Source organism: Stegodyphus dumicola, chromosome 8 (assembly GCF_044657685.1).
Source record: "Stegodyphus dumicola isolate Sdum_Otavi_A_Nest chromosome 8, ASM4465768v1".
NCBI classification, from domain to species: domain Eukaryota; kingdom Metazoa; phylum Arthropoda; class Arachnida; order Araneae; family Eresidae; genus Stegodyphus; species Stegodyphus dumicola.
In genome coordinates this window covers 20,628,273-20,655,049 of record NC_140775.1, presented here as the reverse complement: position 1 = coordinate 20,655,049, position 26,777 = coordinate 20,628,273, and the positions used below count along the sequence as shown (strand labels likewise).

Below are 26,777 nucleotides of genomic sequence, written 5' to 3'. Positions count from 1 at the left end.
AAAGTGAAGCAACGCTTATCGTGAATCGACGCAAAATGCCAAAACGGAATTAATAGTTCTTCTGGGCAAATTGCGTCTTTGAACTAAAAATACCATACCTGTTGGCAAAATTCAGCTTGTATCATATCGTTGCAATAAAGAAAGTGACATATATGTCTTGTTGGACAACCTTGTTTCTTTCACATCTTTCATGAGTTCTGTCTGTAAATCAGATACTGCTAACTTCAGCGAAATAAAAAGAATAACTTATAGGTGATGATAAAAAAACTAGAATTTTTTAATGCTTCTTGTAAAACAAAACAAAACCAAAATGAATTTAAGCGCAAACGGAATTAATAGCTCTTTTGGGCAAATTGCCCCTTTGGGCTCAAAAATCTGAAAGCCTTGAGATTTTATATTACGCTCAAAGGGACTTTTTTTTAACGTTTTGTGTGTTACCTTTTCGCCCTTATTCATTTCAACGGCAATATCGCAAAATAGTTAAAAAAGCATACCTTTAGAATTTCCGATACACAGTCTCGCGAGTTGGAGATAGAAATATTTTTCTCCAGTAAAGTGTTGCCATTGCTCGCTTTGAAACTGTTAAGTTTCTTAATCAAAAAACTCATAAATGATTTACAAAATATGATATAGATAATATAACAAATTCTAAATTCGGACTTTCAGATGCACGCTTTCGGGTGGAGACGTACGTTATTCACAATTGGATGACTCTAGGTACCGTTGTTTTATCACAATGCGAGAAACATACATGCGTACGTGTTCGTAATGGTTCGAACGCACAAGTCGATAAAAAGTTAATAAAATTTTTTCTTATCCAAGAAATAAAACAAAATGCTGAAGTTTCCTCAGCGATATTCGTACAATATTGCAATATCTCACAGTAGTTATATTTTAAACTGCTAAATAAATAGAACTCAATTCAAAAGCGTAAGAGAAAGCTAATCCGATCCCACAGCAAATTCGCTACAGTCAGCAACAGCACTAAGTAAACAACTAATAATCAACTGAATTGAGATGTTTTAATCCGGCTTTTAAAAGCTTTTTATTCCTGCACGAGAACATTCTGGTATTTTCTCTATTTCTCTGAATAGCAAAAGAATACAAGTACGAGATATTTATTTATTAATATGTTAAATGCGCGTGCGCCTGCATTTCAAATTTTCTGGTGAAGCTTTCTCCTCAAATAAGTCTCGTGCTGCATTGCACGGGAATATTGAATATAGAAACAATTGTAATTACAAATTCTATTAAAAATAGCAAACTAAATACAGAAACCGTAACAATACATTAATGGAGATTCTTTATTATTAAACTTCTTTAAGTAATACAGGGCTCTAATATTTGGTGGCAACAATTCAGAAAATGATTCGCCGTTTACAGTGAATGAATGCTGAAACGAAATTAGTAGCCCTTCTGGGCTAACGCTCTTTGGGCTAAAAATTTACGTATTTTTCAGTGATACCATACACGTCTTAGCAAATTTAACAGTTTATTGCAATTACACAGAAATACAATATAACAATCAAATTACAATACAGAAATCAATTAGGTTGTATGAATCTGTTTAAAAAACAACAATTATTTTACAAACAATTAGACTAAACTAATGGATATTTGTACTATAATTCAGTATGTTAAGTAAGTTGCTTAGTTAACACTAAGAAAGCATCTTTTATTATCCTTTATGAAAATAAAAAATGCTTGAATTAAACCTGAATTGAAGAACTTTCAATAAAACAGAATTCCACTAGAATAAAAATAAACCGTTCTTTACAAAATATTTGCTAGGACTTCGGACTTGCTAGTACTTGTGTAAAATGCTGACGTGATATTAATCCAATAATATTTATAATTTTATCTAAAACAAGATTATGAGCTTAAGTATTGATATTTCTTATTGCTCGGTATCGACATTTCTTCTAGATGTTTGCTGTATGGGCGGTATGCTGTATGGATAATACTTTTAAAAAACCACGATTGGTTAAATAGCAATAGCGATGAGGTATTGAAGGTGATTTGTGGGTTTGTATTGCAATTCATAAAATACTTGTCTCCTGCTCCCGATGATTTGGCTGTACTTAAAATGCCAATTAAGTATGTTTGTAAGTAATATTGTAAACATAGTGCAATTTTCTCGTACAGCTGGAAATTTAGAACGATTGTTTTATTCCATATCCAAATGTGACCTGAAAATGCAATATTCCGGAAAATGACAATGCAGTAAGAGTAACACATGAAATAACGCGTCTTTAAGCAACAGATAACACTGAAAGTGTAATGTAAATTTAATACTAAAAGTGCAATTTTAATACTAAAAATATAACTTTAGTATTTTTGGACAATAAAAATGTAAAATAATTTCAACACTAAAAATAAAATTTAGAAAAACTCCGAAAGGTTCCAGACTCTAACTGTCGCCCAAAGGGGTTTGTTAAGGTTTTTCACGATCTCGCTGAGCTTGCAGGCTACCAATCTGCTATTCCACTCACTCCCATTAACCATTTTAGCTTTATTTAATAAGAATCGTTTTCTTCGCATTTGAGCCATATACAATTCACCAGCAAAATCGCAATAATTTTAAAAGATGTGTAGCAGCATATGTTTAAAATTCCCGATGCAATGGAAAGTATTGGGATTAGTTTTTAAAAATTTTGCTTCAGTTTTTCTTAGTTCATCATATCAATGTTCAATTTCCTTAGTACAATGATTTAAAAAACTTTTTGTTGTGTTTTTATTATTAACATTTTGTGTATTTACTTACCATATATCTCGTTCTTCGCACTTAGGTGACATAAAATTCAATTCAAGAGAAAAATCATCAAATACTTAAAAACAGCATATCTTTAGAATTTCCGATAGACAGTCTCTCACGCTGGAGATCAAAATGTTTTATTTCTACAGTGTTGTCACTGCTCGCTTTCATATCCCTGAGTTTGTTAATCAAAAATCCATTAAAGGATTACAAAATATGAAATAAATAATCAAGAAATATATAACATCTTTGCATGAAAATAATGAGTATTTTTCATTAGAGAGATCATGAATTCATTGTATTTTTATTATTTAAATTAATCCTATTAAAAAGTAATAAACGAATATTCTTAAGAACTGCCTCCGTTGTTTTCAAGTATCTTAGTTTTTTAATCCACAACAAACTGATTCAATTTGAAAGATAAATATGCTGCGTTTTGCTTAAGGGCAATAGACTCGAATGAAAAGTGAAATGACGTATTTCGAGTGATTTGACGCAAAATCCTATTTCGAGACTAATAACCCTTTGGGTAAAAATGTATGTTGAAATTGCATTGTACTGCAGTGTTGGTGTGTTACAACTCAACAACTCTGCAGTTAAGATTTAGGGAACAATGAATATGGGAAATAAAAATATTTCAAGATTCAGGATACATCATTGCTGAATATTAAACAGCAGCAGGTTCTACTCTATTACAGTAAGACTATATACAGAATCAAATTGTCTATAGCTCCAAGAAATACTAGATGATGACATGTTTGGTTTAAAGTACAGTGGTTTCACTTGCTGAGTGTTACTAAGTGACTCGTTCCCCCCCCCGTTTTTCCTTCAACAACGCTTAAAACGAATTGGCGTACATTAAGACCCATATCGTTGAAATTAATAAGGAAATAAACGTAGAGCAGCTGCTATGCGCTGAGGATAACGTGGTTATGTAGTCGCTACGTGCTGAGGTGAATGAGGTAGAGCGTGGTCCACGCACTGCTTGAATAACATTTGCATCGATAACAGACTTGAAACGATCTCGCCAGAACTCGCATCTGTACTTGTCTGGTCTGAGACGTACACTTTCCTCAACATCGATGTCTAAGTATTCTGGTTGTTGAAGCGTGAACTGTGGCCATCGTAGCGTTCCAGGAATGTTTGGATTGCTGAAAGAAACAAAATACTATCTCAGTGGCAATAATTTCAAGCAAACCATGGGAACGATACAAAATAAAATCAATGATTTGAGTTTCTTGTGCACGTTCTGCTCAATTCTAATTTAATAACCGTTATTAAATCTGCTCATTTAGCCATTCTCACTCGATAATCCTTTTCTTAATATATATGGCTATTGATTCCTGGATGGTTCTGACCCATAGCTTTTAGCGTTAGATTAAAATGCATTCTATCTTTAAAAAAATCTTTTAACTTAGTAGCAAAATTATAAACTACTAAACACTAGTAATTTCCATTTCAAGTTCAATTTTGGTGAATTTATGGACTGAATGTGCATATTCTTGAACTAGTGTCAATGTAATTGGGATACATAAGAGGAATGTTAACTGATTTATTGTTGGTGTTAATTTTTACATAAAATATTATTAAAAGTTATGTAGCGAAGTTATGTAATTTAACACATTTGTTGCCGCCTTTCTATTTAATATTTTAAACATAAACTAAAATATGCAGTACTGCCAAAGTGTAAAAGATAACTTGAAGGAAAAAGAATGTTTAAACAACCGTTGAGTAGTTCGCGACATCATTCAAACTCTCTTGGGGGGGGGTTAATCTATGAAAAAGCGCAGAAATAAAACAAAAAAAAAGGTTTAATATGTTATTTAGAAAGGCGTTTTGTTGTGCTAATAATTTAGAACCGAACTGTTTAGTTTTACTTTCTATTAAACTACTGTTTTTACTTCCTTGTACGAAGTAAAACTGAAGTATTGTAATCGCGAAAAGCTTCAGGCAGCATATTTCAACGAAAATATCCACTTCGACCGCTTTCGAATGCAATTTAACGATGTTTTTGCGTGAAATCTATACGTAAGGACAGAATAAAAGACTCTTTTCCTCCAAAAAAACTAAAAAACTGTTTTAAAATGAATTCTGAAGAGAATTTTTCGTGGCGTCTGTACGAACGTATATACGTACCTACGTACGTGCGTGCGTACGTACGTACGTATCTCGCATAACTCAAAAACGAGTAGCCTCAGAACGTTGAAATTTTGTATATAAGACTACTATAACATGTAAATGTGCACCTCGTATTTTGGTTTCAATCGGCCGCGCCAAACGTATATAAATATATTTATAAATATATCCACTCTGTTACCCGGCTCAGTGATCTCAGTTTCTTTACTCTTATATGTTTGTAAATTGTACATTTTTTGCTTTAAAAATGATTGAATTATGTTGTTCTTATCTTCCGGTTAAGGTTTTTATGACTTTATGCAGTATTTTTAGAATTATCAACAATTTAAAAGCTGTTTAAGTGCGATTAAGTTTTAAATAACATGGCGGACATATTTGTTTACATTTGAAACAGCAGAATTGTAGATTTGTTGCCAATCTAGAGAGACTAAGCTTCGCAGCACAAAAATAACGCCTTCATTTATTATTGCGAATTAAATCATGCTTAATCCTTTCTGGAATTTTTTCGAGGAAATAAGTATTTAAGATTTACTTCGTAATTTTTAATACAGATATTTTGAGTTTTTATATATTTTTGCCTTGTCGCGAAGTGAGAACTGAATTAATTGAATGAGAAATACACAATCGTCTGTGAAAAACTGTTTCTTTTTTGTTTTGTTTGCTTAATTTCTTTTATACATAGTTCTAGCTTTATTATAGTATTTGAATAGAACATGTGGCAACGATTAGATAATTCTTTAAATGATATACATTTTGTGCATTCTGAGTTATAACGAAATATAATACTGTAAGTAAACCTAGCGCCAGACTGTCGCTATGGTAAACAAAGTGAATTTTAAAGAATGAATTTATTCTATTGTGGTTTATGCGCTGTCGGCGAAGTAGGTTTAATTCAATCTAATAAATTAAATGAAATGCAAGAAAAAATGCGTATAATTTAATATGCCGTATAAGGAAGTCATGTGGTGTACACATCAGAATTTTTGATATTCTAGCTGTTAATTATTTCTGAAACATGAAAGTGTTATTTCAAATTACTTTTTGCAAATTGTCGCTAGAGATGAATGAGATATTAAACAACGGCACCGTTTTCTAGCTTTAAGAGTATTTCATGTTTTCTATGGATTGCAACAATGCTAAATTTTCGGTAGAAAGACCTCAAATGTGGGAAGAAAGAAGTATATTTAGAGAATCTTTGGTGTTTACTAAAGCCGAGAAACATGGAGAATCTAGGTTGTCAATTTTAGCTCTCAACATTCCAATTTCTATCCAGTTATATCACGAAGGCTCGCATTAAGCAAGGAGAGAACACTTTATATGCTCTTTCCTTATCATTGTTTAGAAACTAATTAGAAACATATCAGAAATAATAATAAGTAAATACAGTTTATGGTTTCACGTGAGTGTTTATGTAGATTACAATATTAAGCTGTATATTCGCAAGAACAACACGAGCTTCAGAAGAAAACCAAACTCATCAAACTATAAGCGGAACAAGATTTAAGAGAATTCGACATACTGTAATTACATTGGCTTTCAAATTAAGGAACGCATACGAGTTTTTCAAGTTCATTGTTTGAATGATTAAGCAAGAAAATATTTTTACGGGTTTTGTATATATGTAAATAATTTCAGTTAAATTATATGTGAAATTACTTTTTGTATAACGTAACATAAAAAATCGGAAGAGACGAAGCTCTGCCGGAAAAGTATGATTACTGGGGCAAGTTTATTTAACACTGATGTAAATGGCTCCTTCGCTAAATATTGGCGAGATATCACCAAGCTGGCAATGGTTTTGGCGAAACATCGCCAAATGTTGCGACACTTGGCGACCACTTGGCGATGTTTGGTAATAATATAACTGTTATTGTAACTGAATAACTATAATTGATGCTTATGTGTAATTTGTAACTGTATCCGGCTCGCACATGCCTTCCAGTAATTTCGAGAAATGGAAGGTAAAATAGATTTCTCAGTAGCAATATAAGCCCGGAAAGAGCCTGGGTTTTCAGTTCAGAGTCGACTTCGGAGTATTGAGATATCTCCGGGTGAGCTTCGCTCTTTAAATGCGCTTTACTCTGCATGTGTAAAACGTTCTGAGTACTTTGAAGTGGGACTCCTGAGTGTGCTCTGTGATACTCAGAAGAGCTGTACGTGTGCTTTTGTGCAAAGTTCCAGAATAGTAAATTGTTTCTATTAGTAAAAATAAATTTTATCAAACTATCATCGGTTCTGCGTGCATTCAATTCATTACGAACCCGTAAGCACGGAACAATATTTTCAAACGGTAAAAAAATAAATTCATATGTCCATGTAAATTAATAAGAAATTTGCAACATATACAAGAAATTATAAGAATATACAATGAAGGAGTTCTAGGTGTCTAAACAGTCCCCAAATACTCCGCCATTAAAAATAAACGGTTAGTGGACGCCAGAATAATGAAGATATATAATAGCTTGATCGGCCCTGTTATTTAAACCGGTTGTTGTTATCTTGTCCATGAGTATGTATTATGGCCAATGAAAAGTATTATGAACTATGTAAGCATGTATTATGTAACAGGCTCAATGTGTTATGAACTATGTAAGTATGTATTATGCAACAGGCTCAATGTGTTATGAACTATGTAAGCATGTATTATGTAACAGGCTCAATGTGTTATGAACTATGTAAGCATATATAAGCATGTACTATGAACTATGTAACTATGTAAGCATATATTATGAACTATGTAACTATGTAAGCATATATTATGAACTATGCAAGCATATAGTATTATGATATAGGAACAATATATGCCTTTATGGGGCCCATGAGGTGTTGCCCCGGATAGTTGAGGAGCCTGGACTAGACCCGAATAGTCTAAGTAAGCTGCACGGGTGCTCAGACTCTGCTCTCAACTGTCAACTGTCTTGTCCATGAATGTCATGGATGAATGGTACCAGAACTTCAAGGAGGTTGGACTTTTACTTCCACTCCAGTTTTCACGAAGAGCACCCCGCGGGGTGGTCGTGGATCTCCTACCATCAAACCACACGACAGAACTTTCGGCTCACCATATATTTAGAGTGCCCCCATGCCGCAAAGGCACTATGGATTTATACACATGCATGCCTTCTTCGAGATTCGAACCCGGGCCCATTGGTACGTCATTAGCTTCCCCTAACCATTATACCGTCTGGGCGGCATTTCAGCCGGGTGAAATCAGCATTTGGTTTTACTTGATCTGTTATATCTATGTGTCTACACAAGATCCAACAAAACACAAATAGTTAAAACCTATTCATTTGTCCCCACATTATTCTAACTATATTTGAGTCATTACGAGAATATTATCCTTTATAATACGTAGTTTTAAGGCAGATAGGCCTCAAGGCTTTGCCATAGTTACATAAACCAAACCAAACGAAACCATACGTGCCACCAGTCACTTTCCTGCTGCTGCTAACATGTACTGGCAAACTCCACAGCTAAAACATCTGCTCAGTTTGATATTTTAATAATTAACAAGCAGAAAAATAGTGTAAATTTTTAATTAATTATGAATAATGTTTCGAATTACTCTTCTTTGCTTAAAAGCATTGTTAAAATCTGTACTTCTTGATATTACGGGAATACCATTTGTACAGTAAGATTTCAATAAATGAGTGATATGATAATTTTCCCTAAACTCTGTTAGAGAGAGCAGGACAAATTTGTAGCATATGAAAGACATCCCCCAATCATAATTCGACTAATAAGAGTACATTTAGTATCAGTAAAAGAATTGGCAAGCTATCGCCAAGTTGCTGATGGTTTCGGGGACTAATTTTTTTTCTCTACATTTAGTGAGAAATTACCAAACTCTGCGATCATTTGCAGACATTTTTTTGGTCTCTGCTTAACTAATTCATATTGTAATTGAATAACGGTAATGGATCCGTGTATGCAACTGTAACCGAATCCCACCCTTACTTAACTTACACTGCATATGCCTTCGAGTAATTTTTAAGAATGGAAAGTACTAGAGGTTTTTCGGCTGTCGGGGAAAAACGCACGGATAGAGCATCAGCTGTCAGTTTTAATTCAGGGCTGACTTCAAAGTGCTGAGAGATCTCCGCTGGAGCTTTTCTCTTTTGGTGCCCTTTGCAGTGTTTAACATTATTAGTAGCCTGCAGTGGTAATTACTGATTGTGCTCTGTCTTACTGAGAAGAGCTGTGCGAGAACTTTTGTGTTAAGTTCCAGAACTGTAAGTTGTTTCTTTTGGAAAATAAGTTTTATCAAGCTATCATCCTTACTATAGTATAGTAAACAAGGAAAAGCAGAGTGATAAGGTGTTTTTTATATAGTGAAAGATTTTTATTGCCAAAAGAGTAACATTTCGCACCAAAAGGTGATGCTTCAGTTGTGTCAACATTATATACAGGCCCCGGACTCCCAGACTGCTTAATATGACAAATCAGGTGTCGTCCGGTACCCGCACCTATCTAGAACAACACAACCCTCGCAGCTTCCTGCGAGGCTGCATCAGTAATATATTAATGGAGAATATGAAGTTTTCTCGTGGCCAGACAAGGGCTTATGCATATCAGTAATAGAATTAATAAAAAGTTTCATACATAGGTACACTGGCTGTCTATTGGTCTAAGTGGATACATATGTCTATTGGTCTAAGTGGTTAATGAGATAGGCAAACAATAAACACTTATACATTAAAAGAAATGATACACTGATAATGCAACTGGCGCATTAATGCAGAAGATGACAATTAATGAATACACGTAATTGTGTGTCATCCTGTATGACTATACATAAACTACTAGAAATGATACTACTAGAAACACTTATACATTAATAGCAATGATATTCTGACAACGGCATATGCACAGTAATACGAATGATGGCGATAAATGAAAACACATAACCATGCATTATTCTACTGGGCTATGCACACATCAATAAAAATGATACATACACACCTATACGTTGACAGAAATGATACACTGAGAATGAAAATTGTGCATCATTGTGAACGATGATAATTAATGATTGCACACATTCGTGTATTACCTTACTTGGCTGAACATATATATTAGTGCAAATGGTACACTTAAACAGTTATACATTAATGGAAATGAAAAACTGAAAAATTGCACTTGTACATTATACGATAGATGAAGAATAATGGTAATACGTAATCGTGTATCATCCTAAGTGGCTATACAATACAGTAGTAGAAATGATACACTTATACATTAATATACTGACAACGAAATATGCTCATTAATACGAAAGGTTACGATTAATGATAACACATAATCAAACACAATTTTTTTTTTGTTAAAAAAATCTTTCGTATTAATGCGCATATTTCATTGTCAGTGTACTATTTCTATTAATGTATAAATGCATCATTTACCATGTATAAATGTATATTAATGTATAAGTGTATCATTTCTACTACTGTATGTATAGCCACTTAGGATGATACACGATTATGTATAAGGTATATACTGTAGCCAAGTAACATTATATACAGTAGCGCAACACTGTTTGCAACGTAGCTAGGATTACAAATGTTCAATACAACGGTTACCATTCATGAGAATGGCCGTTAGATGTGGCATGACAATCAGCACAACACTGAAGAGAATTTCAATTGTAATTATTGATAGAGAATAATTTCTTTTGCTAAGGCCAATAAAGACGTTCGACCTCTATATACATGTAACGGCAGCTTACCAAAACCGAAAGTTAGTTTGCAAGATCTGGAGACTTTTGTGACCATTTAGTAGAGAAAGAGAGACTGAGGGCATGCCATCATCGAATTTCGATCACAGTAAGTGCTGGGCATGATTGCAGTATGCGCCGAAAGTTTGATCGTTTGTGAATATTACTCTATGGAGTTTTTGCATCTTTTCTAAGAAGGGAACGATGCTGTCTTTTAAAAGCGAAATTGATGGTCAAATATCTTTTTTACAGCTGGCAATCATAAATATTAATGCAACAATAGCAGGAAACAGAAGAAACGCAAAGTTTCTAGTACGGTTATTAATAAAGTTACAATTCTATGTCTTTCTTACAAAGTATCTTGCGTTTCAGTTTGCAAATCGCAGCAATATTATTGGTTGAAGCCTTATGTATGTATATGCATCATTACTGTTATGCAAGGATCATGTAACATATATTAATTTTGAAATGATACAGTTCAGAGAGCTTTAATTTTAAAATGTTACTATTTTTAGGATAGAAAGAGGAAATAAATAAATTAAATACATACGAGACTTAAGGAAATATTATAAATTAAAGTCAATACTTTATCCTACGTATATCTCATATTACCCCCCCCCACACACACATTCATGCATACATATATTGTATATATATATATAAATAATGTGTGTGTGTGTATGTTTATAATATAAAAAATACGTATTTTGTCGTATACGTTTTTTATCCGTATATATATATATAATATTTTAATTCGTAGTCGAGATTGCAGAGCGGCAAGACGGGACGAAGATGTTGATACCAAACCAAGTCAGCTAATTACCATCTTTATTTCCACGCACATTAGAATAATTCTTCGTAGATAATATAATTTGTTATCACATACAAATACAATAATATATTATAAACACAAATTAACGGGGGCGATATCATTTTAGACGGACAAGTAAAGCAGCGTCGATCTTGGTGCGGTGGAAGCAAGAAGAAGATGACGCAGTTTGTGTTTATACTAAGTACATACAGAAAGAACTCTAAGCCATGTTTGGTTAATTTGAGGTCGTTATATAATTATGGAAGGATCTCGAATTTGGCAGAAAAATTGAATTTAGGGGAAGAGCACCAAATCTAGAATCGTTAATTTTGAAGTCGCCAATTATTTTTAAAGCAGTTATCGCATTTTGTTATATTTTACATATATATACATGTAATAATAAAAGCACAGGAAATAAGACGGAGCAGTGTAGATGCGTGCTTATTTCCATATTGAAGAAGAATTTTGATTGCGTAGTATTTAAAGAACTTGGCAGTCGAGGCAGTTTTAATTCCATTTTTATTTCCAGTTGATATTTGTGGCCACAATCACTTGGCACTCTAGTCGTGCCTTTCCACAGAAGATTTACATTTTTGATATTGTTGGGATAGAAAGCAAGCCAGCGAAATTACATCTTAGCAGAATAGAGGGCAAAAGCTGAAGTGCGTAGTTATGAAAGATGGAAGCACGCGAAGAGAAAAGTTTTGGTTTACAATTCGGTGATTGGTCGTCAAGAGGCATATGGTATTAACGGTTACGTAAGATCGCATGATTAATTTGAATGACGCAATGCAGATAAGTTATTACGATTTTAGAATAGAGAGGAAGAACTAATGCTTATAGTTATATTATAATTCTGATTCATATATTTTTATCTTACATACATATACGATGGAATTAAAACTTAAGTAAATTAAAATTATAACGTAAATTACCAATAGCCCCTCAATTCTTCTTTGTAATCTGGGTGCTTCCCATTTTTACTCTAAAAATAGTACTAACTTTCCCTATACTGCCCCATTTTTAGAATAATCCATATCATATGACTTTTAATAAGCTGCCATACAGGATAACTACATATCTTGCTTCTTCTCCTCAGCGAAAGTAGACTATTGTTTGCTGCTTCTCTCCTCACCGCAAAGTTATGAAATATCAGCCTTTTTAATAGAAAGCCTTAGTGTTCGAGAAATTTTAGGTACCGTATTAGCTACGTTATCATCATTATGTAAAGATCATATGATATGGATTATTCTAAATTTAGAATAGACAGAAGAAATCCTAAAATGGAAATGAGAAATTCAGGGGCTATTGCTAATTTCAACTTATAATTTTGTTTTACCTAATTTTTATCTTACATAACTTTTGATAGCTTTGAGGTGAGAAAAGAAGCAGTAAACAACAATCTACATTCGCTGAGGAGGAGCAGAAGCAAAATCTGTAGCTACCAGGTATGGCACTTATTAAGAGAAAGGTTTCGGTTTTAGTTCCGAATTAGCTACGTCGTCATTGTTATGTAAAAGACATATGATATACGAGGGCTATCCAGAAAGTAGATTACGTTTTGGAATAAAAAAATAAACAAAGTATAGGAAACAAATTTTATTATATACAGATGAAAGCCACACTCAAATACTACTTTTCTACATAGTCACCATACAAATTAAGGCATTTATCGTAGCGATGTACGAGCTTGGAAATTCCTTCGTCGAAAAATTCGGCCGCCTGCGCCATCAACCACTTCGTTACCTCTTCTTGCAGCTGTGCGTCGTCATCAAAACGCTGCATAGCCAGCCACTTCTTCATTGCTGGGAATAGGTGGAAGTCGCTCGGTGCCAGGTCGGGACTGTACGGCGGATGAGGAAACAACTCCCACTTAAAAGATTCAAGAACTTTACGAGTGACATTTGCCGTGTGGGGCCGGGCGTTGTCGTGAATCAACAAGATCTTAGAGCTCAACATTCCTCTGCGCTTGTTTTGAATTGCTCTTCTGAGTTTTTGGAGAGTTTGGCAATACCTTTGAGAGTTTATTGTAGTGCCTCTTTCCAGGAAGTCCACCAAAATTACACCTTTTCTGTCCCAAAAAACAGTCGCCATCATCTTCCTTGCCGACATTGTTTGCATGCATTTCTTGGGTTTTTGGGGAGAACTTGTGTGCCCCCACTGCATTGATTGCAATTTCGTTTCACAGTTCACATGTTTCACCCATGTTTCGTCACCAGTAACGATGCGATCGAGTAAAGAGTCACCATCCTTATGGTAAGCGTCCAAAAAGTTCAACGCTGCAGCCATTCGCTGATTTTTGTGGTCCTCTGTCAAGATTTTTGGAATCCATCTTGCACAAAACTTGTGGTAACCAAGCTTTTCGCTGATGATTTCGTGCAACAAACTTCGCGAAATTTGTGGAAAACTCAAAGAAAGTTCCGTTATTGTGAAATTTCGATTTTCACGGACTTTAGCATCGACTTTTTCGAGAAGTTCGGCGGTCACTATGCTGGGTCTCCCACTTCGATCTTCGTCGTGAACATTGGTTCGGCCATTTTGAAATCTTATGACCCACTGACGCACTCCACCTTCAGTGATAATGTTGTCCCCATACACTTCACGAAGCTGCCGATAGATTTCTATCGGTTTACGGTTTTTTGCAGTCAGAAACCTTATTACTGAGCGCAGCTCGCGGGATTTTCAATTAACGCAAACATTTCAAACCGTCACAGTATCTGAACGGAGCACAGCACGAACCTCTCACTAGCACGGCTAGATGCAGACTGAGCTGCGCAACGCTCTGACCCCAAGATGGCCGCGCTAGCCCCGCCCCTAGCGGACACAGACGGAAACGTAATCTACTTCCTGGATGGCCCTCGTATTAATATTGGAATTAATCAGTCCAGAAAAACTCATTATTATTTTTAGAATAGAGGGGGAAGTACCCAAACTAAAATAAGGAATTAAGGCGCTATTGCTAATTTTAATTATAATTTTGATTTTTATCTTATATATATATATTATATACACGGATACCTATATAGACTTAAAAATTTGACATTGGTGTATTCGTGTAATTTGCAATATTATATGAAGAAAGTTACATATAGAAATCTGTGAGCATAATATTAAAAAGTGTAATAGAATCGATGGTTGTAAGATTATATATTATATGATGTATTATTACAACTAAAGTTTTCTGCCTTGGGAATTATACTTTCCCTAAATATCTTTGTTAGGAAATCTCCTATGTATTTACATTGCATAGAACTTCAACAAAACATACATGAGTATATACTGTTTGGCCCTAAAAACTAGAGTCCGCCAAGAAGCTATCATTTTAATTAATTTTATCCACGTACTAAATGTAGGAATAAGATTCAGTTAAATATATGATAAAGATAACAGAATAAAAGAAGACAAAGATTTTACAAACGAATGCACGTCTTCAATAAAACCTCTTGTTATAAAATGAATAGACACAACGCATATGGATCATGTTCAAACATTCTTAACTATAAGATCTTTTACTATAAAACTGTTTCAAATTTTTATCCTCTAAAATGAATAAATGAAGAATATAATTACCCTGTTTTAGCAAAGGCTAACCATCTATCCATGAGTCGTTCACTCAGTTGCTCCTTTTCTGGGGTGAAATTTCCGTGTAATGGATTCCCGAATACATATTCTAGTTCATCAAAATGAGTACATCCCATCCATTCTGCTAAAGGTGTAGAAGAAGGGCGGTGACTGAATACGTAGAAGAACACAGGATTACGTAAAGAACATATCTCAGCGTTAAAGACAGAGCCACATGTTATCAAGTAGTCTCCAAGCGAATCACTCATCGCTTGAGTATAAGCATCCGAAGTCCCATTTTTAACACTGTTCACATAAAAGTCGGCGATTTTCCCTTCATCCGTCTGCTCTGTGTTCTTGTATATGAATCGTGTTATTTGATAAGCCATTCGTTTGCTTACTGTCTTAATATTATCTATTCCATACACTCCAAAATAATCAGGAGCAGCTGCAGTGAGAAAGAATGTACCCTCATTTTTGTTAACCCCAATTAACATTTCCGTGTCTTTAAAATTCCCTTCCAGATAATTGTAAACAATTGCTTTTGGCACATCAGGAACGCCTATCCGAGGAAGGAATGTTATTGGATGGATCTTCATCAAAATACCCTCAGCAGCGGAAAGTGCCCTAGCCGGTAATCTTCTCAAGCAACTGACGATGAGTCGCGGATTTGTTCTCAGCGTAATATTCTTGTACGCACAACCAACCAGGGTGGCCAATCTTTGTGAAAATTTATAAAGCCGTCCATCTTTGTCGAAATTCATTGGTTGTATACTAGATCCACTCTGCAAAATGACCCTTTTGATGAAATGTTTTGATATATTTGTTGTAAGATGTCCGGAAACTGACACTGCACCTGCACTTTCACCTATCAAAACAATGTGATGAGGGTTACCTCCGAAAGCTTCAGCATTGTTGTAAATCCATTTTAATGCTAGAACCTGATCATAAGCACCCATATTTCCTTCAACTTCCTCCGTGAAAGCGGAAAAAAAGCCCATTACACCAACACGATAATTTATGGTAACGACTATAACATCTCCACGACTTGCCATCCTAGTTCCATCATAAATGCGCATGTTAGAAGAGCCCATGTTGAAAGCTCCACCATGAACGAAGAAAATTATAGGTTTTAAGTCAGTTCCATTTCTAGAGTAGGGAACCCACATATTCAAATATAGGCAGTCTTCGGTCATATTCTCGATGTCAGGCATATAATAATATTGTGCTGAAGCATTCTGTATGCAAGTTGGAGCTAATTTTGATGCATCATACACTCCGAACCAGGAACGTTTTGGAACTGGTTTCATGAATCTCATTCTACCGACAGGGGGCTCGGCATAAGGGATGCCTAGAAAGGCTTCTACTTCTGGCTCTGATGAAGCTGTTATTCCTTGTACTGGTCCACTATTGGTCATAACTACTCTATCTGATAAAGCCATATTGATGAAGTTTAAGATAAAAAGGAATTTGACATTTGTCAGAATAATAAATACCCTAAAATGAAAAAAGTAGTAATTAAATTTTATTCAATTGAAATAACTATGTGCTTTGACGATAAAATAATCTTATCACAGAAGAGGCATCACACAAAATAATTCAAAATACAATTCATAAGGTAAATAGACATTGTGGTCAAAGATAAAGGGGTACTACATAAAATAGATTAATTTGAAGTTATTTTGCTTAGAATTAAGTTCTGTAGAATCTTTATGGGTAATTTTGTAATCATTTAATTTTTAAATTGTTTTCTCTCAATAATAATAATAACAAAAATAATAATAACTACAGAAATGTAAAATTTTTAATTCCATTTCTATGATTTTTGTATTTATAATTTGTCGTAGGCATATTTATTTAAGAAACAAAACAGAAATCCTTGTCGAGCACATATTTGCGAAACGCGATATTGCACATACTCATAATCTTAATCGCTTCGATTTAATTTTCCAAAATCTAAAATTCATACACGATACGCTGCAGACCGTTGGCTGCTTTGTCACAGATACTCTTGACTCTGAGCAAGTTCCGATCATTTCACTCATATTCAGACAGCTGTAATTAAGTATTTGTCAATGTTTATTTTGTTTTCTTTTTGAATTAGTACATTTGAAATTGCAATTTGAAAGGATACAATTCTAAAAGATTTCCATAAATTTAAAAAGAAGCCAAAGAACCCGTACAAATGGTAAAAGCAGCTGGTGGAGAAGGGTTTGGGTTGCAGAAGACGATAAGGTCAAAGAATTTACTCAGAAGAAGAAGATCGAGAAGCCATGAATGAAGAACTGAGAGATTTTATGACACCAGCCGATAATGAAAGTAGGGATAGGGAAAATGATTAAGCGCCTTCAATTTGCAAGAAATTAAACTAACTATTACAAAGGCACTAGAACTATCTAATTTTGCAATTAAGGTAGACCCAAATGAAGAAAGAAGACACTTTATATGAAACATTGAAAATCTCTGTACTCTTTATCACAAAACTTTTAAAAAGTTGCTTTAGTCGTTGTCCCAAGCGAAATTCATTGTTTTTAAAAATATAATATTTATATGGTAACTCTTAAGAATGCAATTTTGCTGAGCGCGCTACGTATTTTTGACGTAACCCACGCGTTTGACAAGGATTAACTGCATTGTGATTTTAAATTAATTCTTCACCTTGGTATCAGATTAGGTTCGACACCCAGATTTTGGAAAATAGTATATAAATAAATATTTATTTAGCAGAATACTACTACAGAATACAGAAGTGATAGAAACAGGTAATAAACATAATAAATATATTATCAAAGTATAATTTTTTCCCTCACATTTTGGGTTAAATATGTGTTAAATTTCAGGATTACTACATATGTTGTCACAAAAATTTTCATCAATATTTTAATTTTTGCCCCTTATATTTATTAAGGTATAAGGAATTAAATGAACTAAATAAGTGATAAAATAAAATGGCTATAAAATATTCCCGTTTAAATATATGCATTAACAATTTTTCAAGAAATTTCTTTCTTTTCACTTATAAAATTATCTCAAAAAATTTTAGATGTACTCTGAGCCGCCTTATCCATAATTGTTACTCATTTAGCACCACTCAGGAGGCATGTGGGAATTCAAGCTATCACAGGTGCGAGTAACAATGCCTCCCTACGTTGCCCTGCACGTGTGGATTAAGGATATCACGGACCCAGGTTACCTCAGAAATAAAACAAACTGTGAACTTTATTCATAAAAATAAAACAAAACAATCATTTTTCAATGGATATCTTCACATGTAGGTATCGACGGTAACGAAAAAGGCAGACTCACTAGCCAAGAAAGGAACACTTGAGCCACAAAACAGCAAACCACTTCCTCCTGAGTCACACTTTATTTCTGAGAAATTAATGGATACTGTTAAATCTGACCAGGTAGCAAAATCAACAGGCAAATCCTGGGCTAACATTCAAGCAACTTGGAAAACGTTTTGTCAAAAACCCAATAAAGAGGCTGTGGCTAATTTCAGACTGCAAACAGGTCACGATTACATGCCACATCATCTTAATAAAATTGGCTCCTTCCATCTAGTATATACCAAATTTGCAATTCGGGTTTCATGAATGCAGAGCATTTCCTTATCTGCCCAGAACTAGACAAGGAGTCTCAGAAACGTGGTGAGATAAGTTAACTATATTGGAATGCCAGAGCTTTCATGAACTCCTTATAAAGACTACATCTCTTACATGGCATTCCTTGTTTTTTAAATTTTTAACTTTTTACTTTTGTTCCCATGTTCATATGTTCTGGCTCTTACTTTACATGCTTGTTCTTTTTTATTATATATCATTGTCCTTGTGTGATACTTGAGCTGTTTCATATGTTTAGACTGATTTTTCCAATAAAGCCACATGTAACAACAGCAACAATTCTAGATATATAGATAAACCTAAGCTTTTAGCTCATTTAATACGCAATATTTCATAGAATATTTGTGAAAAGTTTCACAAAATTACTTCAATAATATTTTAAGTTAACGATTTCTGGTAACATAGAAGTTGAAAAAAAAATCAAGTTTTTACAAATTAAGTTTAATGTAATGCAAACACAAACAGAAGGAAAAGAAAATGTTACCAAGTATGAAAATGAATAATAATTAGTCTTTTTCCTGAGCACTTAATAACAAATAGAAAGTTTCAGAATCATCTTTTGTACAGCACAAAAAGTATTTAAATGAAAAGGTTTCATTTTAAAGTTATTTAGAGTAGTCTGTGCACCTTTAGACATCAACTTCTGGGCTCATAAAAAGAAACTTCCGGTTAACGGCGTAGGACAAGAACCGCCAAAAAATAATTCTGCTACTGAAGAGACAAAATAAAAGTGGCTTTAGGGAGCTTAACGTATAATCTTTAAAATAAAGTTAAAAGAATCTTTTGAAATATTTCATGAAAACTGACGATTAAAACGTAGTCGGAAATCTTAACTGTGTTAGATTTTTAAAGCAATGAAACAATAAAGTGAAAAATAAAATAAAATCATAATAATTTTGCATTTTACTTCATTATATATTTGCATCTACAATTATTAAATTGGACGTTTCTCGCCAGCATCGATTCTAGATTAATTAATGCTAAAAATTTTTGATAATAAAAATAAAGATTTCAAGGCTAAAATTAAAACATTCTGCTAAATGAAACATAAAATTGTGTCTCAGATTGTAAGATACAGTACTTCGCTAGAAATGTAATACTAATAAAATAGCATTTGAATTTAATACATTTACGAAGATCGGGAGAGTTACTGGAAGTGTTCGTGGTTTTCCAATATCTAACATGAATATGAAGCAGTTTGGCTAGGATTCCTAAAATATCCTCCACGAAGTCTTCCTTCTTCTTAGAAATGCAAGTTCTAACATTATGTACTATAAACTAAACAACAACAAAAAAAAAAAAAAAAAAAAAAAAAAAAAAAGTCTGATTTGATGCCGATTGGAATTCTTTCTTAAACCTGCTTAGTAAATGAATGAAGGCATAAGCAGACGATGAAATTTTCCGTAGAGAAGAACAGACGGGAATTTTCATTGACGTTCAGATTCATATGGCTTACCCTACTGTGCACTAGATGTGAAAAACCCTGAATGTTTTTAAAGCATGGAATATTATTCAAAATATGTTTATGAAAATGTAATCTAATATCAGTATATTGGCTCACCAGCGGTCGAACGTTAAAAGCCGCTGAACACTGGTAGTTTTGGTCAGGGGTTCGAGTATGGCTAACGGACTGACTGCTTGAGTGTTTTTGTGTTTTCCCGAATGTGCACCGTACATACGAGCCAGTTTCCCTTAAATAAAACCTACATCATCCAGACCGGACATCGCTCACGTTCCATGCTGTGCCTAAGGGTGCAGCACGTAATAAGTAAAAAATAAATAAATAAATAAAATCTAAGAGGTTTCAGATTTTAAATTACGTCCAAAGGGGCGTTTTTTTTTACTTTTTGTGTGTTACCTTCATTTATTAAACATCATGTTTTACGTACTCAAACTATAAAATTGAGTTCAACAGCAATATCGCAAAATAATTTTAAAATAAGCATATCTTTAGAATTTACGATATATAGTCTCGCGCGCTGGAGATAAAAATGTTTTTTTTTTCGTACAGTATTGTCATTTCTCGCTTTGAAATCGTTTCGTTTGTTAATCAAAAATTTGTTGAAGTATTACAAAATATGAAATCGATAATAAAACATATTTCAAGTTGAAATTAGAGCTTCCACATGCCCATATTCTATAGAAGATTACATTATTCAAAATTTGATAGCTCTAGGTACTGTTGTTTTATCACAATGCGAGAAACATACATATATTCATGCATATTTTTCGTGATTTAATTTCTTTAAATAAATATAATACAGGGCTATAATATTGGGTGGCAACAATTTGAAAAGTGAAACAACGCTTATCGTGAATCGACGCAAAATGCCAACACGAAATTAATAGTCTTCTGCGCAAATTGCCCCTTTGGACTAAAAAGATATCAGTATGCTTTAGAAGTAATAGAAAAGAGCAATGAAATTAATACTATTAAATCTGTGCGCATCTATGTTTGGTTGATTGGTTGTTTGTAACATCATTTTCTGCGGAACGGCGAGGAATTGAGTTTCGAGAGGACCTAAAAAATTCGTGGGAAGACGTTTCGATCATTCTCTGTAAGAGAATTTAATCAGCCGAGATATTAATTAAAAAACTTAATAATTAAGATGGAAAGGGGTGTTGAGATATAGCTGTAACAGTTAGTAGAAGAATCGCAACGTAAAGTTAATATCAAGTACAATGGAACTTCGGATCACGAACAATTCGATTCATGAACAAATTATTTGAATAAAATTGCCTCGGATGACGAACGGTTTCTCGAATTACGAACATTCAGGTCATAAACACATGATTTTCAAAGATGATTTGAGGTAATCTATGTCACATAACTAACACTCAGGCTTTCTAGAAATATCATTAAAATATTTTTCTTTACTCTCATTTGCAAAGTGCAAACTCTCATTAACAAACTTAATTATATATCATTAACAAATTAATATCACTAACTCTCATTAACAAAGCTTGGCCGTAAATAACTTACAGAGCGATGAATTCGGCCTGGAGGAAATTATGATCATACTGATTTGCAAGCAGAGACTTTGAGCAGTTAAGACTTTTTTATGTTATTTACAATATTGCGTTTCTAGGCCAAAAAAAATGGCTAGATTGTTAACAATAAAGACGTAGCCATAAAAACTACTAGAGAGTCATAAAAATGAGGTAAGAAGAAAGAACTACAACTTCAAAAGCATCTACAAGAGGCGATTGTGGAAGAAATGTTTTTAGAAGTAAAAGACGAATCGAAAAGGGACCCAGTTCTTTGATTCCCGAAATTCATTCAAAACGGAGTAAGAAGCAAAGATTTACTTACCGATATTATTTTAGGCTTAGCGATAATTCGCTGTCAGTTAACCAAATTTGGGATACAATTTATGGTACCTAAGAAGATTATCATAGTGATTTTACTCTGTTATGGGCTGTGAACTTGCGCACAAATTATTGTTATAAAGTTTAAATAAGCAATTATATGCGGTTCACGAGCGAATTAATCCATTTTACATTCATTTCTTCGGCTAAAATTATTTCGTTTGATGAACAGCTTTCCTGAAAGAATCAAGTTCATGATCGTAAGTTTCACTGTATCTTCTCTGCTACGAGCTTTACCTGCGCTTGCCTTATCTGTGGATTAATACGATACCATGTCTTTAACAGTTAGCAGCTTTAATTAACTAGCTGTAACGCTAACTCAGTAACAGCATCTAGTTCAGCTAGCCGTCCTTTTCGTTAAGTTCCAATCACTGTAGATCTGGATGTTAAACTTCTGCTTCCCATAAACATAATTTATACTCCAGTTCTACTAAATACACCGGAAATTTTAAGGGGTAAATCAGTTTGTATCTATATATAAACTATGATTTCAGTAACTGTTTCTAGTTTTGTCTATCAGTTCGTTAATTAATTTCCATTTAATCTAAACCCAAAACAAAATACAGCCGCTTAGTAGTATTCGGCACGCTAGGCGACTTTACTGAAGGTTAGAATAAAGAATCCTAACGTGCTGTAGTATTAATTGGAAAACTAGATAGATTTAATAAAGGGTTAGGAGTCACAGAATAATTTACACTTACGAACTTGAAGTTTTGTAGTACAACTTGAATGGAGTTTATGTATATTTTGTAAAATCTTAAATAAAAATTAATTTTTTTTTGGTATGCCTAGTTTCCTTTTACGTCCATGAATGAATAATGCATGAATAAAATTTTTTATAACTACTCCAATCACATGTTAAATAATATAAGCATTATTATAAATATTCTCCGTTTAAGTATTATAACATGTGAAATACTTCTTAAAAAAATAAATTTTTTATCTAAAATTATGTGACTTTGAGTAAAAGGAGAGGGAAAGCAATTTGAAATAGTGAGTTTAATTGCTTACGATTGCAATTAACAAGTCTTCTAGAACTCTAATAGAAGCATTTGAAAGAAGTCTAAAATAATTCTAGAAAGTCTCTAAGAAGAACAAGTAATTTGCTACGAGGCTCGTATAATTGTTACTAAGAATAAGGTTATTCAACTGAGATCAGGTTTCCATCGACCCTGAGTCCCTTTGGTGTTTCTCGAAAAGTTTAGTTTACTAGCACGGCTTCCGGATTTTCCAGCGGCTCCCGCCACCGAAATTCCATTAGCCTTTATAGTGCCTTATTCTAACTGCTTCCTTCGAAATGAAAATTCCATATAATCTCTCTGTACCAAACTCAGCTTTGCTGAACAACGCATGCAAGATATTTAAAGAGCTTTAATACTACATTTATATATGGTTTCTAGCTCAATACAAGGACATTAAAGATATTGTTTCAAGAAGCTTAGCATTAGTATATCATAATGTAATGTTAATATTTTGTATTCTTAAATAATATTGCATAATTTTTTCTTAAATGAAAAAATGTATACATTTTCATTTTAAATTATGTAATATTATTTAAAAATACAAAATATTCACATTACATTATGATATACTAGTAGTGCTAAGCTTCATGAAATAATATCTTATAACTATCTTTGTGTATATATATATATATATATATATATATATGCTAATGACACTGATGAGAAGTTTCATTATAGTTATAAAGGTATTTCTGTTTATAACTTTCAAACTGTTATTAGTCCAAAGGCACAATTTGCCCAGAAGGACTAAATTTCGTTTGGGCATTTTGCGCTGATTCACTACAAGCGTTGTTTCACTTTTTAAATTGCTGCCACCAAATATTATTGCCTTGCATTATATTTAAAAGAAATTAAATAATGAAGAATCTTCATAAATGTATGTAATCTTCCTGCAAATATGAGCATCTGGAAAACCAAATTTGAAATTTTGAATTTGTTTTATTATCGATCTCATATTTTGTAACACTTTAACGAATTTTTGATTAACAAACTCGAGGATTTCAAAGCGAGCAATGGCAACGTTCTACAGGAAAGAACATTTTTATGTCCTACACGCAAGACTGTGTATCGGAAATTCTAAAGATATGCTTATTTTAAAATTCTTTCGCGATATTGCTCTTGAACTGAATTTTATGGTTTAAGTTCGAAGAACATGATATTTAATAAATAAAGGTAACATAAAAAATGTTAAAAAAAACGCCCCTGTGGACGTAATTTAAAATCTGAAAAACTTTCAGATTTTTTGAAATTTTATTTCTTTTTTCCTTTAAAATTTGAATTTTTCAATCCAGAAAGTAAAATTCTTGTCGTACCTAACTTAAAAAACTCAAATACGTTAACTTATTTTATAATAATTCTGCACATACAAAATTTACAAATATTACGCTGATTCTTGTTGTTTGACTTCTCCAATAATACCATACCCGATAGTGAAAATGCAACACCAAGAAGAAGTGGCCAGAAAGTGATGAAACTCGGCAAACAGAGAAAGACAGCAATGAACAATATCATCAAATTTTATATTATAATTTTTCTGCGAGCGTTAGTTTTTAACGGAAATGAAAAACGAAGTGTTACCCTTGCAAGCACTATATGTAAGATAACAAAACAGCATTTACGACAAACATCAAGGAAAACGAAATATTGCATTCAGTTTTTAAATTTTACGTTTGCATTACTGAAGAGATGGAAAATTGTTTTCTTTGGCTTATTTAAAATTTTACTTAAAAAATGTCATTTTTATAATACGGAGTTCTCGAACACAAACCTACATTACATGGCTGCTCTCATTTCAAAGTAAACGTTTAAGCAACAAAAAATACTGTACGTATGTCCAAGTGTAAAAATATGTATGTTTGTATTAAATATTAAACTCGAAAAAGAAGAAAAAAACAAATTTTAACGCAATTCATGAACGCACTATGTAAGTAAATGGCAAACACATAAAATATAAAAACAGACAGTATTATAAAGAATGCATAAAAATTAAATATAGATGCTTGAATGCGCGTTTATTTATATATCGTATCATATGTTATATCATATTCCATTTGCGTACATACACGTTTATTTCCTAAATGAGTGTGCAAAATATGTAAGTATGTTTTATTAAATTATTTTTAGAACTATTTGGGAAAATTTAATTTATCATCCTATTTTTATATTTTTCACTAAAATTAATGTTTTTATAGTGGATATTTGCATGCTTTTAAGGGAATCCACTTTCTGAACGTTTAGAAGATTAAGCCGTAGGAAGGTGTATGGATAAGACTAGACTTATCTTAAGTCTTAAAGAAATACTGTTTGGTTCAGGGATGTAACATCTCATAGCTGCTATGCATGCGGCTCACTCTGTAAAATTTTGCAGCCCCTGGCGGAATACACGAAATTTGTGAAATGCGGAAGAAAAATTTGCGATTGTTTTAGAGCAATTTACGTCCCTGAATCTTTTTTTAAGCCCAAATTCGCTTTAGCACAGAAAGGCTGTTAATTTCAAAATGGCATTTTGTGTTGAATCACTTTTCATATATTGTTGCCCCCAAATATTATCGTCCCGAATTATATTTAAAGAAATTAAATATTGAAGAATTTGAATGAATGTACGCATGTTTTCCGCATTGTGAAAAAACGACGGTACCTAGAGTCATTACATTCTGAATAACATAATCCTCCACTCGCGCATGGACACTTGGAAGTTCGAATTTGGTGTCTATTTCATATTTTATAACACTTTAACGAATTCTGGATTAAAAAACTCAGGAATTTCAAAGAGAGCAGTGGCAATACCGTAAGGACCAAAACATTTTTATCTCCAGTGCTCGAAACTGTCTATCGGAAATTACAAATATATGCTATTTTTAAATATTTTTAGCACAATTTGGCTTAGAAATGCGTATGTGTCTCTAAATTAGGAAAAAAAAAGCCTCGTTTGTGCGCAATATAAAGTCTGAAACTTTTCAGATTTTTTTTCCCTCCCAAAATAAAATTCCCGAAATATAACTCGCATGCGTCCTTAACTGACAGAAACCTGCAGCATCAGTTACGATGCACAAATACAAGTACTGAAATCGGCTTGAAAAAAACTAAATGAAAGAAAAGTGAAACCGTTATCCTCCTGAGTAAATATAATATTATTCGATTGTTTTATTGGAGCTATCTGTCTAAGGGAAAAGATGCATCCGTGAAAACTACTCTATTATGAATTCATGAATAAAAATACTGTATTACGTATTAAAATTTCACTTTCGAAAAATATATACATTGCGGAATGCCGAAACGAAATTCCTTTTCGAAGCGGCCCTCGAAGTCTTAGGTTTCTAGGCCTGTATTTTGTTAAACGGTTTCCAGGAACTGCATTATTTGCATGGAATTTATTTAACACGCATATAAATATCTGAAACCGTAGTTAACATGAGCATTTTAATTCGAGAGAGTTAATAAAATTATAAAAAGAGTGTAACTGCCCATTCGTAAGTAAAAAACACTCGTTGCTGATCGTATGTTCTTGCTCATATGAATGATAATTAAATAAAATTATTTATTTCCTTGCGTTAGATGAAAAAACGCACGATAAATGTAAATAACAAATTTACGTGCTTACCTTTATCAAACAAATAAAAATAAAAATATTACTTTAAAGGTAAATAAAAAAAACTTACATGCTTATCTTTTTCGGAAGAAGACACCACTAAATAAATTATAAAAATTCCATTGCAGGTGAGAGCAAATATTCTTTCATCAGTCGAGCACTTAAACTGAACTACAAACACGGGCTGAAAAATCT

The 26,777-nt window shown here is 33.2% G+C and overlaps 2 protein-coding genes across 2 annotated transcripts in view; one reads left to right on the top strand and one right to left on the bottom strand.

The window, feature by feature from the left end:
• LOC118180047 (acetylcholinesterase-1-like) overlaps positions 1-26,777 on the top strand; it is a 320,676-nt gene that overhangs the window by 54,133 nt on the left and 239,766 nt on the right. The window lies entirely within an intron of this gene.
• Positions 1,476-26,777, bottom strand: LOC146995687 (acetylcholinesterase-1-like). Its single transcript, XM_085821637.1, has 3 exons — positions 26,653-26,777; positions 14,989-16,476; positions 1,476-3,906 (listed from the first exon to the last, which is right to left on the bottom strand). Coding segments are annotated over exons 1-3 (1,803 nt in total). The 5' UTR covers positions 26,655-26,777; the 3' UTR covers positions 1,476-3,593.

What these genes read in the sequence shown, in the direction of transcription:
- LOC146995687 (XM_085821637.1), bottom strand. An exon ending in TTAGCCTTTGCTAAAACAGG is followed by an intron (nt 3,907 to 14,988) that starts GTAATTATATTC and finishes TGTTTCTTTCAG; the next exon opens with CAATCCAAACATTCCTGGAA.